Here is a 17,133-nt window from a genome sequence, read left to right as displayed (position 1 = left end):
CGTCCCTTCCCTTGAACTCCCACTTGCTAAGGCTCTAGAACAAACAGCACATTAGCGAACCCAGAAACGAGGGAGAAGAAACATGAAGAGCCCTATAACTGGTCTTCTATGCAAGAAGTTCTTACAATTTCCCTAAACACACACAGACGCACCCACCGAGGGATTCCTGACCTCACTTTTTGCAGAGCGACACGTCTCACAGGGAAATGTATGGAAACGAATCCCTTCTAAACGAACCCCTTCAACTTTTGATTCCCAATTAGGGAGAAAAAGAAAGAAATATATATATAAGGGGGGAAATGCCAAGCACAAACAAGCTGACAGATATTCCTACCCCATGACCCAGCTCATCTTGCTTTAAAAAGAGAAATAGTCGCAAGAAAATGAGGAGCTGCCTGGTTGCATTTTGTCCCAGTGAACCTTCTTACTTCAGGGACTGTCTAAGACAGTGTTTCTCAACATTGGCAACTTTAAAATGTGTGGACTTCAATTCCCAGAATTCCAGGAGTTGAAGTCCACACATCTTAAAGTTGCCAACACTGAGAAACACAGGCCTAAGGTCAGGAGGGGAACACAGCTCTGCAAATTTAGCACCAAAGCTTGGCTGTGCATGGAGCTGATTGGCTGGCTCTCAGCCAGGAGCCTCTGTCCATACAAGCTTCTGTGTGTGTTATGTGTGTGTGTGTGTGTGTATATATCTCCCAACTCACCCCATACTGGAGAGACATGTAAAACCTCATTTTCACCACCCAACCTCACTCACCTAAATGCTGTGCACCTGTGGTTAGCACACCCCAGAGAACAACCGAAAGTTTCACATCTGTTCAAAACACACCGACTTCCTCTTTCCTCTGGGACAGGTGGCCAGAGCTACGCCTGCCAGAAAGAGCGAGGCTATTTTGGTGCTGTACTCATTTGTTCGTTGTTATTTTTTTCTTAAACCCAAAGCCTCAAGCGAGCATTGGCACGCATCTCCCCGCCCTTGTCCTGAAGATCAAAGCTATTCAGTCAACCCCCAAGCTCCTCAGCAATCTGGAAGATGAACACCAGAGGTTTGCTGCAGAATCAGCTGCAAGTCAATTAAATATCTAAATCTGCAAACGAGAGCGAAGGATGCTGCTCAATCACCTTGCGGTCCCACAGTGCTATAAGAACAAAACGCGGTCAGAAAGGGTGAAGCGTAGGAGCAGTTGAAGTCCCAGTTTAAATCAAGACTCAAGGCCATTGGTTCAGTGTGTAAAGTTAGCCACCCCTCCAGGCTTCAACAAGGGGCCAGGAGGACTAGCCTACTTTAGCAAGCTATCACAAGTGACAGTGGGGTTTGTGACGGGATGCATCTTTCTCTTCAGTCCTCCATGAAACCTGTAGAAATGGGTAATAATTCAAATCTACGATCCAGTCAGGCTGGCTGTTAATGGCCCAAGTTGGCTCTCCTATGGAAACAGACCCTATGGAAGCCCACCAACATCTCCCACAACCATGAAAAACTGAACTCTACCTTGTTTAACTGGAAAGCAAAGTGTGCTCTGACAAACAGTGTTGGCCTTATCTCTTATTAGAAGTCAGGATCATGTTATCAGTGAGCCTGGCCCCTTGCCAAGCTGGCAGTTATCAATTCTTGCAACTTCGACCTGATCTACTCACCCTTTGCTTACGCCATGCAGTCACTTTAGCCAGACCATTTACTAAGACAAGCAGCAGATTTTATGGTGCAACATCTGTCCACAGATCACTCTAAAGATTTTATGGGTCACACACCGCTAAACTTCTTTGCTGCAACTGTGCAGGTCTTTGTTAACCCCAGCGAAGCCATTCCCTTTAAAGTGAGAAGGACGGAACTCTTTGTCTCTTTGGTTCCAAAATACTTGCCCGTCCCCCTGGGGACAAAACAACATTGAATGCTGTTTTTGTTTTTATTTTGAAATCCATTGCCCCACTCCCTTCTAGCACTGATGACGTTGCCTAGTCTGGCAATGAAACGTCTGCAAGAAAACAACCAGGCTCAGAGAGCACCGAGGACTCCACAGTTCAACCCTGAGCTACAAATATTCGCTTCGATTGGAACTATAAATTTCCCTAACAAAATCCACCAAACTTTTCTCAGTTACCAAGGAAATGCAGGGGACCATACAAAGTCTTGACAAACATCTTCCTTGGTGTTAAGGGTGGAAATGGAAGGAATTTTTCTTCCTGCCTCCTTCCCCAGTCTTAAAACTTACAGTACCTAAGGTGCCAAAAAATGAGCTGAAAAATTTATCCCCAACCTTTCTGGGAATATCATGATGTTATCTGATGGTATTCTGCATCCTTCCAGCTGGCTGGGAGAAAATCCCCTTGCTGCTTAGTGTGATGCATAGACTCAGTTACTGTGATTTGTAACTGTGATTTGTAACTCCTCCTCCTCCTCCTCCTCCTCCTCCTCTTCCTCCTCTCCTGCTTTTTTTAATATATAAAATATTCCTGTCTCCTATTTTCCCCACCACAACAACCCTGAGGTGGGTTGGGCTGAGAGAGAGTGACTGGCTCATTGTTACCCAGACGGCATATGGCCATAGGGTTGTACAAACCATGCAACCATTTAAAAAAAAAAAAGATTTATTACTAATGCTTCTATGCCATTTCAGCCACATGGCTTGGAGTGGTGGCTTAATCCAATAAACCATGGTTAAGCAAACTAGGGCTCAGTGCAATTAGTCAGAGAAGACTTTGACATTGACATTGAGACAGCATGGTGCCAGGAGTGGGCAACTTCTAACCCAGACCTGTTTAATTTAGTGTGTGATCCAGCACAACGCCCTTACGGCTTTGATCTCCCAAGGAAAAAACGGACTGCGCTTAATCGGATTTGAACCAATCGTGGCAGGTGCCGATATTGGAAACATGTATGTGGGCTGGTTGACAATCCTAACTGTGACTGTGGGAATGTCCCGCAAACTTTACATCATATAGGAATAGAATGTCCCCTCAGAAGGTTCCCTGGATCCCTGCAAGCACAACATCATCTCGAGGGCACTGCTGTCCAATGGCTAAACAATCTAGATATCCGGCCACAGGCTTAGATACTTTACTAACTGTCCATGCATAACTTAATTTATTCATCATTTTATTCATCATTTGTATTAAAGGTAAAGGTAAAGGTTTCCCTTGACGTAAAGTCCAGTCGTGTCCGACTCTAGGGGGCGGTGCCCATCTCCGTTTCTAAGCCTTGGAGCCGGCGTTGTCATAGACACTTCCGGGTCATGTGGCCAGCATGACGACTCGGAACGCCATTACCTTCCCGCCGAAGTGGTACCTATTGATCTATTCACATTTGCATGTTTTCGAACTGCTAGGTGAGCAGGAGCTGGGACGAGCAACGGGAGCTCACCCCGCCGCGCGGTTTCGAACCGCCGACCTTCCGATCGGCAGCTCAGCGGTTTAACCTGCAGCGCCACCGCGTCCCTGATTTGTATTGCGTGTTTTAAAAATAATTCATTGTCCCAATGTCCTATATTTTATACACTTTTATATTTTTGTGATTTTTATGCAACAATGCTGCATTCTGCTTTGCCATATGAAATAAATAAATAAAAGCGCAATGTGTGAAGCCAAGGCTTGTATGCTGCCTTGAGCTCCATGTTGGAAGCCAATTTTTTGTGGAATAAGGAACAAATCTGTATTCTCCTGCAAAGTGGGAGCTCAGATCTGATGTTACTTTTGCTCCTTAGAATCAGACCTAGAAAAACAGTTAAGATTTCTGTGTCCCTTTAGCTGAACCAGGCCAGTGAAACAATTCACAGGAGTTATATGGCTGGCAAATGCCATCTGCATTGGTTTAATATGGTTAAGCAAAAGAGAGGATTTGTCAGGAAGCTTTAAAAAAACTCATCAGACTATAATAGATTGCATTACCATGTTTTCACGATGAATAGACTTTATTTCATGCTAGAAAAAACTGTGAAATTAGGGCAATGAAAGTATTAGCAGAAGGCAGGCCCCGCAGAATGAATCCGTGGCTTCTTCCATATCAGCAAACAAGAAGAAATTAAGAAATTAAGAAGGCAGGGACATGGACACTTTGGAGCTTCACAGCAGATGCAAGTCCAAGCATAGCTAGTGACACTGTCAGAGATCACAGGCTCAGGAGCAGTCAGTTTGATGTTACAGTTTAAGGAGGGAGCACCAGGCAGCCAGGCACTCAATTTCAGATACTCATGATGTTAGTTTTTAATAACACCCCCTGTTAAGACCATCAAGCCTAGGGTCTACAGCAGAAGCCCATGACTTTTTCTGGATTGAGCATGGCATTCCGCCACCATGTGGTGCATCCACAGCTACTTTTCAGAAAGAACTTGTAACAGTTTTTGGAGGCCTGGAGGACACACCCAAGAGTGTCAGGGACCAGATGCCATTTTGAAACTTTAGATTGCATCCTTCTGGTTTGGAGTTCTCCGGCTGCAATGCTGGATTGGATCATCAGCTTACATACCTTCAGCCAATCCAGCACGCTATTTTTCACAGCCAGATGTCTCCTGGAAGCCAATGTTCAGGTAATATGTCCCTACATTAGCACAAGGGCCATGTTCTTCCTTTCACTTCATATGTCTCCTTAGTCCACCACAGCCCAAGGTATGTATTTTCAACCTTAAAAGCATCCCACAACTTGGTATTAGTTCTGACCTTAATCAAAAGACACAGAGTAGGACTCATCCATTTGATTAAGAAAATCCATCCAGTTCAGGGATTGAGATCACTTCAGAAAATCAACCCAATTTGATTTGGATGTTGAAACTGAATCCCTGAATCAGATCGATTCTGCTCTGATTTCCAAACTGTAAGGGGAGGAGTGTTTCGGCACCTATGTAGAACTATTTAAATAAATTTGGAGATATCTGTTTTCTGATTGGATCTAAAAAGTTGATTCCATGCAGAGATTCAGTCAAATCATCTTTGAATGGAATGTTAATAAATAAATAAATAAATTAATTAATTAATAGAATGTTAATAAATTAGCACAGCCATTACAATTATATGGAAAAGGAAAAAAAAATAAAATATTTTCTAAACTCAGGAGATGGGGGACTGGGTACATGATAAAGGGTTGGCATTACTCTTTCCTAACAAGATAAAAAGTGGCAGATGTAAAAGATATCATTTGGCCAACAATCTCTTTTTTTCTTCTTCTATGAATAAACTACTCAAACAGATTTAATCCACTGCTAAATCAGATTATGAGAGACAGACAAAAATCACAACTTTATTCAGCATGCCATTTTATCCAGTGTGACTGCTGCTTTATTTGTATGAAATTAATGTGGAGTTCTGTAGGAGGAAAAAAAAGGGAGGCAGCAGGGAGAAGGAAAAGGAGAATTACTTTATGAAATAAATCAAACATTAATAGGCAGATTCCCATTAGAATCCTGTTATATGTAGCTCTTGGTTAAAATCATTGACTGGTATTCTGATAAATGAATCAGCAGAGGTAAAGTTGCCTTGGCTGTCAACATTTTCTTCTAATCTACATTTAAAATTAATTTTGGTTTCCAAAGCACCTCCTTGGAATATGTTGATTCCTTCTCCCATGGATGACCCTTTGTTGAAGACTCTGCAAAAAAATGGCTCAACTCTTGCATCAGTTCTTAAAACAACCTGGCACACACACACACCCCCGCCCCCCACCCCCAGTAGGATGGGAAAAACTTACAGGGGAGGGAGATGTCCTTGCAGTTTTTAAAAGTTTTTCCTTGCCTGGTGGAAGAGGTCTCTGTTTTTTCTACCTTATTCTCAGAGCCTTTAAGCATTTCTCTCAAATTCTCTGTTTTTAATCAGGTTTAATTCGTGGAGCGGGTTTGGGAAACTGTAGCCAAGCCATTTTCTGTGATGCACCCATCCATAATTCAGAAACCCCCTTAGCTGCCTGCATGTCCCAATTTGAAAAAGGAGGGGATCAAAGAAGCTGCAGATGTGGAGAGACATTCCACCTTCTCCCATCTCTTTGACACCACCCTGGGTGCCCTAACTTCCTCATTTGAAAAAGGACTTGGGGGAGGACATCCCTCCTGAGGTCTTTCCTTGAGACTGCATGGAAGTATGAAAGCCAGAGAAGGTACAGATGGCTGGGGAGAAGCTTGTACAATAAGCCCCTTTGAGTATTTTGTCACTAAAAAAAAGCGGGGGGGGGGGGGACACGACAAGAATGCCATACTGTGTCCAGGAGAATTTTCCCCAAGCATAGAAGAGAGAGCTGGGTGCAGAAGCCACAGGTATGCATTCCGATTTTAAACCTGTCCAGAATCCAAAACTAATTGTTCCTAGAAAAAGATAGCCATGCTTCTCAAGCATGCTATACGTGCTAGGGCAGGAACAAGTCATTTTGCACAATCCAGACAGCTTGACTACACCTCCCTAAAGCTAGACTACAAACTATGCTGGTTGTGGGTTATGGAAATTATAGTCCCAGATATCTGGATAGTGCAAGGTTGATTGCCTCTGTCTTAGGGGATAAGCTTCACTGTACTTTCTTTAAGGACTGTACTGTGGATTACCCACTGGACCAACTTTCATTCTCAGTTCAAGTTTGTAGCTTTTTTAAAAGTTGGCCAAAGACTTCTAATCCTTGCTGATAAGACATGTGTTCCTTTGCCCTACTCTCTTTCTCCCCCTTTTTGATGTCATCCTTTTATCTCTAGGTATCTCCATTAGTTTGCAAATAATTAGGGTTAGGCAGTATGTGGCCAAGAGACACCAGAACAATTTAAACAACTCTTGTGATTAGTAAGCACCATTAACCAGTTGTCCTTCAAGAGCAAAAGCTTTCAAGTATTTCTTTTTTCATCTCTCTATCTATCCAGGCTTCCTTCTGGTCACTGTAGTAAACTGAAGCTGTAGCTATTTTAAATAAATATTTGCTTGAGCTGACCAAAACTTGTAACATACTGTAGTTCTAACACATACACCTCACACACTATGAGTCCCTGAAACCAAGGAGGAATCTGTCAACTCCATCAATGACAGTCTGTTTCTGCCACAAGAGCAGGACTTCTTAACTGAAGGTCTTTGTGACGGAGCCAAGTGGCTGGATGGAGCAAACCAGGAAGCCCACAGGAGAAGAAACAAGGATCATGGGTCCAAAGAAACAAAAAGAAAGGGAGAACTCCCAAAGGAGGAAAGCTTCAACCAACAAACGTGATGGCATCTTCAGTCAAAGCTGATTGAACCAGCCAATTTCAACCTCAGGGGAATGATGAGAAATGAGGCAGATATTCCCCAATCTGGAGCTTTCTGGCTGTATTGCAACTGCAATTCACAGCGTTTCCAGCCAACATGGCATTTGTTATTTTGGCTAGGAACCCTGGGAACTATAGTTCCAATATGTTCAGAAAGCCACGCTGAAAAATGCTGTGCTAGGACATCACTGCCATCACAACAGAGGAGTGAGTGTTGGCTTCTGGAAAAATGACTACAAAGAACCACCCAACTATTTTAGGGCATCGCAATAAAGACATTGGCAACCAGTTGTCAAGGACCAGCACATTTATCATCAGATTCTATTTTTGTGGATGTGCATGGAGGTTATCTTTTGGATTTACTGTTTCGAATCAAGGCATTGCAGGGCCTTCAGAATGTTCTCAAGAACCTCAAAGCTCCACTCCACTCCATTCCACCTCATTCTTGCTGCCCTCTCCCCAAATCTCCCTCCCATAAACCTTCAAACTTTTAATCAAGAGTTTGAAAATCCTTTGCTGCAATGGTGTTTGCCTGCTGGATGCAAAGAAGGAAGTTTGCATTTTTGAGGCAGATAATGGGAATAAGATTTTGACAAGGGTACTTGAGTTTTGCTGCTGTGAGGATATCACCCATGTCCAGCACATAGCTGGCACCCTCTGCATTCTGCTTTGAATGCAGAAATGAATGATTTCTCACCTAATATATTTGAATCCAGCAAATTACAGTTTTGGTTCAGGCTGATGCTGCCCACATTAGGAGTCAAAATAATAGTTCATTTCCCAAACTTGGCAATTTCCAGATGGGTGGACCTCAGCTCCCACAATTCTTAGCAAATGTCCATTAGAGCATGGCCAACACTGCAGAATGTTGGGAATTGTAGTCCAACAACATCTGGAGGGGTAGATTACCCATGGTAATCTAGACATAGGTCTTCCCTTTGGCTCAGATTCAGCATGCCGAGACCATGATGCAAACCATGTGGATTTCTACTAGCAGCAAATACTTGGGGCATGACAGCAGACTTTTGTTTTGCTTTCATACTCCTGTTAATTTCTATGGGGAATTGCATGCCCATAACTCAGCCAACAGCTATAAAAAATCATCCAAAACAAGCCTCCAAAAAGTGTATTCCCTCTCCCTACATGCAGGCACATCACTTGATAGTTCAGTCTTTTGCAAAAGGCCTTTGGGATTTCTCTATTTTTAAGAATTGTAACCTTCTCCGATTACTCATTAGCAAAACATTTCAGCTTTTGCTGCACCAACTTTGCCATTTTGACTCGTCAGCTGCACTCAAGATCTCCTATTTACAAAACACCGAGATTCAATTCTGGTTCAACATTCTCTGCAATCCCAGGAAGAATTTAGTATGTTACAGTATAATCTTACCTCCTCCTCCCCCACTCAAATCCCCCCAGTCCTCTAACCAAACAGTTTTATTTTATTTCATTAGCTTAGTTTCAGCTGCTTATTTTGACAGATCTTAATCCTTTAACCACATACAATGAATCTGGTAAGGCGTTTTCTTTTTTCCATAAAAACAAACAAACAAACAAATAAATCCAGAGGAAAATGGACTGTGATTCTTCAATAATAATTTTGTGGGGATGGGGTGGGATGGGGAAAATATTGGTAAGGTAAATAAATCTCTGAAATAAACACACTCAAACTTCCAGTGGCTTCTGCATCCCTTGTGTTTATGATGACAAGTGCACCCAACACTTTGCTTTCTCCATCAAGAACAAAAGGGGTAGATTTGGCTACCCCCAGCTCACATGTGCCAAATAAAATAAAATAAAATAAAATAAAATAAAATAAAATAAAATAAAATAAAATAAAATAAAATAAAATAAAATAAAATAAAATAAAATAAAATAAAATAAAAACAATGCACCTAGGCCAATCTTTCATAGACATAGGTTTATATCACAGTCTGATCAAGACTTTAGAGCTGAGCATCAGCAGGTAGGGAAAAAATGGAGATTGGAACACTCCCTTAATGTGCTGTGGCTGGGACAGTTCAACTTCATCTAACAAGCAAGCAGATTCCCCATTCCTGGTTCAGGAAATCTGTTTGGTTCCCAACCCTTGTGGGGAAAGAAGGCTGGCTTTGGTCTTGCCCAGAAGAATGATCTGGTCTGCAGATGGCTTACTCCCAGCTCTATAGGCCACCAGCTACCCCTTGACCCTTTTATTTATGTACCCATTTAGCGAGTTTAAGCTTCTCATATAAATGGTTATTTTCTCAGTTTGATGTAATTGGTCTACTGTTGATGCCTTATGTAAATCAACTTCTTTGCTTTTTAAATCATGCCTCCAAAGAATGCTCGCTTTCAAGATAACAACTTGATTCATTTTAACATTACGAAGGTTATGGTCTGTTGCCTGCCAATTTTTGCTCCTTAATTTACAGCCAGCAGTTGGGAATTCTGGGAGCTGAAGTCCACGACTCCAGCAACAGCTGTTCTCCATTTTCTTGCATCCTCTAGCATCATTAAATCCTCCAACACTGACCCATTTTTCCTAGAAGGCCTGTCAAATTGCATCAGACTTACTCCCAAGTAAATTTGTCCAGGATTGCACAGTAACATATTAGCTGGTTTTCCATACAACGGCACTGCAAGATAAGCCAACAACAATATACTGCTGACAAGGAATTGCATTTGGAAGGAAATAATTTGTTTATCCAGTGTTCATGGACTCATTGTTCCAAATCCAGTTCCTGCTCAAACACTATGTTTGGCATTTCTTTTCCTTTATCCTTCACCTTCATTTTTTTCACCAAATGTTATGCAAGCATTCAAAGGAAGGGGTGGGGGGTGGGGGGGTGAGAGATCCAAAATTTGCAGGATAGTTTATTTGCCGGTTGGTTGATGCTTAGATTTTGGGACATCCTTAAGTCAACCTCTATAATTTCTCATATGGTTGGCACAGGAGGATAAGGGAGAAGTGACATCACAGGTCTGATGAGGCCATCATCCAAATGATGCCAGGGATGTCATTGGCATCCTTTGGGTGATGGTGTGATGACCCACAGGATATCACCATGGCTTCCACTGACAGGATTTTCCAAGGAGATTGAGTGGCTGCTGTGACGGATGGAAATTAAAAGATGATGCTTATTTGGAAAAACATCAGCCTTCTGTGTGACAGAACAGAATAGGGTTAAGTAGACCATGGTTCAAATTAGCCATGATTCTCTAGCCTTGTATCAAACCATCTCCACCCTGCCTACCCCACAGAGTTGTAAGAAGTAGAAAGTGTGGGGAAAAACTAGATGTGCTGCAGACCTTTTCTGCTCCCATAAATTATATTGTTTTTGACATCTGAATTTCCTTGCACCTCCCTCTCGCTTTCCTTCTGAAACCCTTGCCAAACTGACGCTTTCTGTGAAGCTCTTTTTTTTTTTAGATTTTCTATCCCACCTTTATTATTTTTATAAATAACTAAGACTGGGAACATACTAATACTCCTTCCTCCTGCTATTGGGTTGGGCTGAGAGAGAGCAACTGGGTGACTTTCATGCCTAAAGCGGGACTAGAACTCACCATCTCCTGGATTCTAGCCTGGTGCCTTCAACACCAGACTAAACTGGCTTAGCCTTAGCCTGCTTATCCTTCTCAAAATCTTAATCTCCAATCCCAGTCTACGACATGCCTTGTAAGCAACTTGTAGCAGGGATCAATTTTACTAATCCCATCAAACTCCATTATACAACTCACGGGTGATAATGCTAAAGCAAATATTAAATTAATGCAGGGCCTTGTGCTTCCTTGATGCCCATCAGGAACCAGATGCAGATCCTCGTCACGAAAGGATTGACCCAGCTCAGAAGGCTGTCTTGAGATTAAGAGAGAAGGCTGCGTATATCAAACAGAGTTCTGGAGATGGGGAAGTTCATCCCACAAATGCATAAACTGATTTGAACAGCAGAGTAAACATCTCTTTATGTCCTTGTTAGGTGCATGTGTCTCTCACCCAGTGATTTCAGGCTGGTATGTGCAGAAACCTGCACCAAACTACAATCCTCAGATATCAATGGAGTTTTCTTCTACAACGGGTGACAAAGGCATCAGCCTTGCAAGGGTTGACTTTCCATCCCCAGAGTCAGTTATATTTAGAAAGGACTATCTGCATATTCTGCTTTTCAGAACACAACACAACACCCACCCATCCAGCAAAACCCAAACTCTAGCTCTTCGCCCCAAGCAGGTGACAACATGGGGCTACCCTTGAAGAGTATCCGGAAGCTGCAGCTGGTCCAGAATGCGGCCGCGCGGGCTGTCTTTGGTGCCCCCAGAAGGGCACATGTAACACTGTTGCTGCTCGAGCTACACTGGGTGCCAGTTTGCTTCCGGGTCCAATTCAAGGTGTTGGTTATCACCTTTAAAGCCCTACATGGCATGGGGCCAGGCTACCTGAGGGACCGCCTCTTCCCCATCACATCAGCCGGTCCCACCCGATCGTGCACAGAGAGCGTGCTGCGGACCCCGTCTGTAAGAGAACTCCGTCTGGTGGGGTCCAGGAAGAGGGCCTTCTCTGCAGCAGCTCCTGCCCTGTGGATCATGCTGCCTCTGGAGGTGAGACTGGCCCCATCGCTCCTGGCCTTTCGGTTCTGCCGCCTCGCTTGGGGCGGAGAGGGAAATAGATCTACATGGGGATGGCTGCTATAGACCACTCCTCCCACACATGGACTGTTTTAGATTCTCCTGCCACTTGGATTTTTTCACTTTTTTACTCTTATTTATATTTATATTTATTTATTAGAGTAATTTTATATTTGTGTATGTTACTTTTATTGTATGGTTGTTGTTTTAATCAATTATTGTAAACTGCCCAGGGTCCCCTGCTGGGAGGAGATGGGTGGGGACAAATTAAATAAATTAATAAATAAACCTCAGTTTTCACCAAAGTATATATTCCTGGATACCAAGTGGCCCTTTTCTCTCCGGGCACCTACACGTCTGATGGATGTACCACCAAAACGGAGCCCCTGGCAATGTTTCACCTGGGCTCCTTTGTTTTCAGCCCATAAATCTATGCTGCCGTTTTAGGCTGGAATCTTGGTACTCTAACAATTGGCAAAAGACAATTTTCTAGAGCTTCCCATGGCACCAGTCAGGTTGTGAATCTCCCAAAGCTCAGACACTCTAAAGCTTTTCATGTTATTTCCCTGAGAATGCAGCCCCGTCCCATGCTTAGGAAAGAGTTCTTTGGAAATCAGTGGGACCCCTTGCTATGAAGCTGGGAAGGCTTAAATAGCCGTACTCCGCCCCAAGAGACTCAACCAAATACATCAAATCACCCAAGAATGTGGTTTGGTTAGGGCACTCAGGTGGGGATGTGGATGCTCCACACCTGTAAGGTCAATCTAACATCTTTCAAGTCAAGTTCAACTCCTGGGGCCTTCATGGACAGGTCCATGTTGGTTGGTTAGCAAGATATGCAAGAAGTTGGCCTTCTGTGATACTTTTTCCAGCTTCCCAGTGTAACCAGCTATGATTTCCAAGTGGTTTTCCATCAAAGGATGCTCCCATTTAGCTTTCTGAACTTAGCGAAGGTCAGATAGATGCCACCACTTAGCCACTGCACCCACAGGGCTGCAGATTTCCTTTCTCCAAAACGGGCCACCAACCCAAGCTGATTCAGTCTGAGAATTTTGCCTCTTACAGCAGCCCAGAAAACCAAGAATTTAGGGAGGCATTCCATGCTGAGAAACAGACAACCGGAAGGGCAAAATTCCACAACAGCTCCCCTTAATCCAAAGGATTAGATGCCGTTGAGAAAGCAATCTACATCTACATCTGGCCAAATAATGCGAGGAACCATCACCACCTCTATCCCTGAAAGCAAAACCAGGCAAGGACAACTGCCTTTTTCATGCAATGCATCGTTTCGGCGTTCACCATCCCGACCGGTTAAAAAATACATCCTCGCCGTCTGTGTCAGACTCCATAAACAAGGCAACATGCTTTCCTTTTCAGATGACACCTCCAATGCTCAGTTGTAACAGCTTCTATTAAATTAATGATGTTACCCACACCATAAATTAGGCAAATTGTATGCAAATACTGTTTGAGTAGCAATGCAGTGGTTATCAGCTGTCTGCAAAAATAAATTAGTTTGGCAGGGTAAAGATATTGTGGAGCGGCATATTTAATTGAGTGCTAATTTTATTGTGATTATTACTTTTAAGTAACAACAGTGTGGTTATTAAGCAACTTAATGTGATGGGTTTACACAGAACGGATAAAAACTTCCTCAGAGCCACTGCGCTTGCACTGAGATTATTCTGATACGGAGGAATTTATGGTTTCCGAGGGCTGATACTTAGGTGCTGCGAAAAATAAAATACAATAAAATAAATAAAACGTGACACATTTTGGGGATCTCCCAGCCAGGCAGCTACAGCACCTTCGGCAAAATAACAGGAGCATCTTCATAGGCAAAGGGGCTTCTTTCTTTTCTTTCTTTTTTTAAAACGCGATTATTGTCCCTCACATCTGGTAACAACTCCACAAACTAAACCGGGTAACTCCAGCAAAACACCTTAGCCAACACCTTCCAGGCATTCGCAAAGCAGACTTGCAAAAAAGAAAAAAAGGAAAAAAAAGCCCCCGCCTATCTGTCTGTTTGCTTATTTATTTATTTAACTTGGTGAACAAGCTGCAGCCTATCTGGAATGGACGCGATCTGGATACTATTTATAACTATTATTTATTATCACTCTCATTATTATTTTCCCAAGTCCCTGGGGAAAACACAAATCACGACACACTTGTTAGCTTGGCAAAGTCAAACATCAAGCGAGCCCAAATACTGGCAAAGCCCGTTCCAAATATTTAGAGGCATCCGAAGCTGTTTTTCTGAGTTTAAACCGGTTTGCAAGATCGGCGCGACGGCGGCATGCTACCATCCTGAGATATGAAAGATCTGGGCTTAACTTAAGCTCAGCGATTTGCGGGGCGGGGGGGCGGGGTGTAGGAAGAGAAAGTTCACCATTTTTGCAAAACCACATTTTTCTCCCCCCACCCCCTCAAACCCGCACCGTTTTAAACTCTCCGTATTTTCAATACTTTTTTAAAGTGCAAAAAGAGCGTTTCGGAGCCGGCGAGGAGGCTGGGAAGCGGGGATGGGGCGGAAGAAGAGAAGCCATCCAAACCAACCTGCCGACCGTTTTTGCAACGATCACTTCAGGGCGCGTTTTAGTAAAACCAGCCTGGGGGGAATGCAAGGGTCGGGGTGATGGGGGGGATCCGTTCCCCTTCATTTGGGGAGGGGGGCGTTATTCGGGTTGCCAAGGCGCGAGGACAGACACAACTTAGGTTCAAGCGCGCACGGGCGGTGGAGGGATGCCGATCGGAGGGCACTGGACGGCGACCGGGGAGGGGGGAGGAAAGGTCCCTGAACCCCCCTCCCCTTTCTCCGGGGAACGGCCGCCCGCTTCGCAAGGGGACTACTTGCAAGTTGGGGCATCCTGCGAGACGCGGCCACTCGCGGCGCGGCGCGGCTCGGCTCGGCTCGGCACGGAGGGGCTGCTGCCGCCTTGGAGTTTCTTTCCCGGCCAAGCAAACATCCAATAAAAGCGAGGGGGGGGAGGTGGCGGGGGGACGGGTGGGGGGCTGGGGAAAGAGAGAGAGAAGGATGCAACAAAGGGCTTCTAAAATCTCGCTTCGGCGAGACGAAGCCCGGGCAAGCCGAGGGGACGGGTGGGTGGGGTGGCTTCTCCCCCCCGCCCCCCGGGGGAGGGGGCATCACCCTAATCCTAATCCTAAAGCGGTGTCAGCCGCAATTCATCCATCCTCGGGGGCGCCGGGAATACCTACCACTGCTGGTCCAAATCCCAGTCCCTGAAAAAGTCGAATAGATCCATACCGAGCGACCGCGGAGACAGGCGCCGCCCCCGCTTCTCCTCCGCCGGGCTAGGAGCAGGCACCGGGGCAGGGCTGTGGCGGCGGCGGCCGCGGCGGCGGGGAGGCAGCGGCGGCGGCGGAGGAGGAGGAGGAGGAGGAAGAGGAGGCAGGGGCGGGGGAGGAAGGCATCTGGCGGGCGGGCGGGCGGGCGGGCGAGCCGGGCTGCCTCTGCGCCCCGCCGCCGCCGCGCTGCGAGAGGACTGGCCGGCGGTGGGAGGAGAGAGCGAGAAGGCGGTCGCCGCCGCCGCCGCCGCCGCCCGCTCCTCCTGCTCGCGGGAGCTGGGACTGCCGCCTGCCGCCTGGCTGGCTGGCTGGCTGGGAGAGGCGCAAGCGACGGCGGCCGCCTCGCCGCTCACCACAAGGGGAGGAGCGACGGGCAGCCGCGACGAGGCGGCCGCGGCTGGAGCATGGCCCCAGCGCTAGCTTGGCGGCGGCGGCGCGTTCCCACGTACGGCAGACACGCGTCGCCCGCCCGCCCGCCCGCCCGGGCCGTGCGCCTCTCGCCGGGCCCTACCCCACCGCAGCATCGGCCGAGGGGCGGCGCCAGGTGGCAGCGCCGCTCTCCAGGATTCTTCCCCGCTCCGCGCCTTTCCTCCCCAAGGCTCCGGGGAGGAACAAAGCCGCGTCGTGTGAAACGGGCCGGTCCTCCGCCAAAGCGAGCCGAGACGAGGGAGGAACTCGCCCCCCGTCCGAGCTGCCTTCCCCCAGGCCGGCTGCCTCGGGAAGCGGGGGCCAGAAGAGCAGAACCCGCTCCCCTCCCTGCTAGATGGGGGTTCTGGGGCTTGTAGTCCCACTGCTGGCTGGGGGCGCGGGGAGCTGAAGCTCCCCCTCTTTGGAACGACTGGCTGGCGGGGTAGGAAAACTTCGAATCGAAGTCCCATTGAATCCCTTGGGATGGACTTCCGAGGACACGGGAGCCTCTGGTGCCCCCTTCCAGATAAACGGGTATGTGAATGCACGTTGGGGTGTTCAGCTCGGGTTTCTTAAATCAACCATCATTGCCTGGTTAATGGACAGATTCAGTCGTGGTTCCGTTCACAGCGCACATGAAGCCCGGTAAAACAAGCTCCACTGTGGCTGTGCAACAGCCGGCGCACCTCCTCTCTGGCCAGCTTTGGCAGAGCAGAATTGTCCTCAGAAGATGGGCCGAGTGGGGAGGGGACCAAGGACCGCAGCTGGCCGGGGGTCCGGACACTTCTCTGCAGTGACTGAACTACCAAAGCCTCCACAATTAATCTTTCACAAGGAAACTTTGGTCTCATCGGAATCCGAAACCCAGAAAAACTCAACAGCCTGATCAGTTTCAGAACTGGGAACTGCTAAACCTAAACATGGATTTTTCTGGTTATGTATCAGGTACTTAAGAAACCAGCATTTCATTCCTCTGGATATTTAGTTCAGCAAAATGTCGCAGAAAGGTCTACTGCTTTACTTATCTGTTTATTTCTTGATTATTTGGGTGGATGAAGTAGTTTAATCCACTCCTTTATTTATTTTTTTCTTTTAAATCTTGCTTCCCTAGGATCGGATTCAGACATTCGTCCATGGCAAGTTACAATTGGCCAGGCTGTGGCTTTCATCTGTCATTTTCTTAGAGATGAGAAGATCTTCCGGAGAGGCCCTCATGTGGTAAGTTTTGAGATTTACCACAATCAGGAGAACATGAAACTTTAGATGTATGAAGATCAACTTCTGAAGACTCCATCCACAAGATGGTTTCCCCCCCTGCTCTGTGATGACTTCAGAATGCTTCTGAAAAACCTAAGTAGAATTGGAACTCCAGAAACAGAGTTGCAAAATATGGTTTTCTCACTCACCCAAGTTCCTGAGTTTGCACAAAATGACCATTTTGGAACAACACACAAGACACTTGTGATCAGCTAGTTTGGGATTCAGTTTGTTACAAGAACACAACCCCTGTTTAATATAAAATAATGTCCTACAGGTAGTCCTCGCTTAACAACCATTCACTGTTCATTTTCATGAACCGTTCATGGTTCGGACTTATGAAGGT

At 45.8% G+C, this 17,133-nt stretch overlaps 1 protein-coding gene across 1 annotated transcript in view; it reads right to left on the bottom strand.

Moving 5' to 3' along the window:
• Nucleotides 1-15,145, bottom strand: part of AFF2 (ALF transcription elongation factor 2) — a 301,401-nt gene extending 286,256 nt beyond the window's left edge. Inside the window, exon 1 of the mRNA XM_063313787.1 lies at nucleotides 15,033-15,145. Coding sequence (XP_063169857.1) covers nucleotides 15,033-15,079 — 47 coding nt within the window. The 5' untranslated portion in view covers nucleotides 15,080-15,145. The remainder of the gene's footprint in view (nucleotides 1-15,032) is intronic.
• Between the last annotated feature and the right edge of the window lie 1,988 nt (nucleotides 15,146-17,133).

This window comes from Candoia aspera, chromosome 12, assembly GCF_035149785.1.
Source record: "Candoia aspera isolate rCanAsp1 chromosome 12, rCanAsp1.hap2, whole genome shotgun sequence".
NCBI lineage: Eukaryota > Metazoa > Chordata > Lepidosauria > Squamata > Boidae > Candoia > Candoia aspera.
Note: the sequence above shows the minus strand (reverse complement) of the source record. Positions and strands in the feature narration are given on the sequence as shown.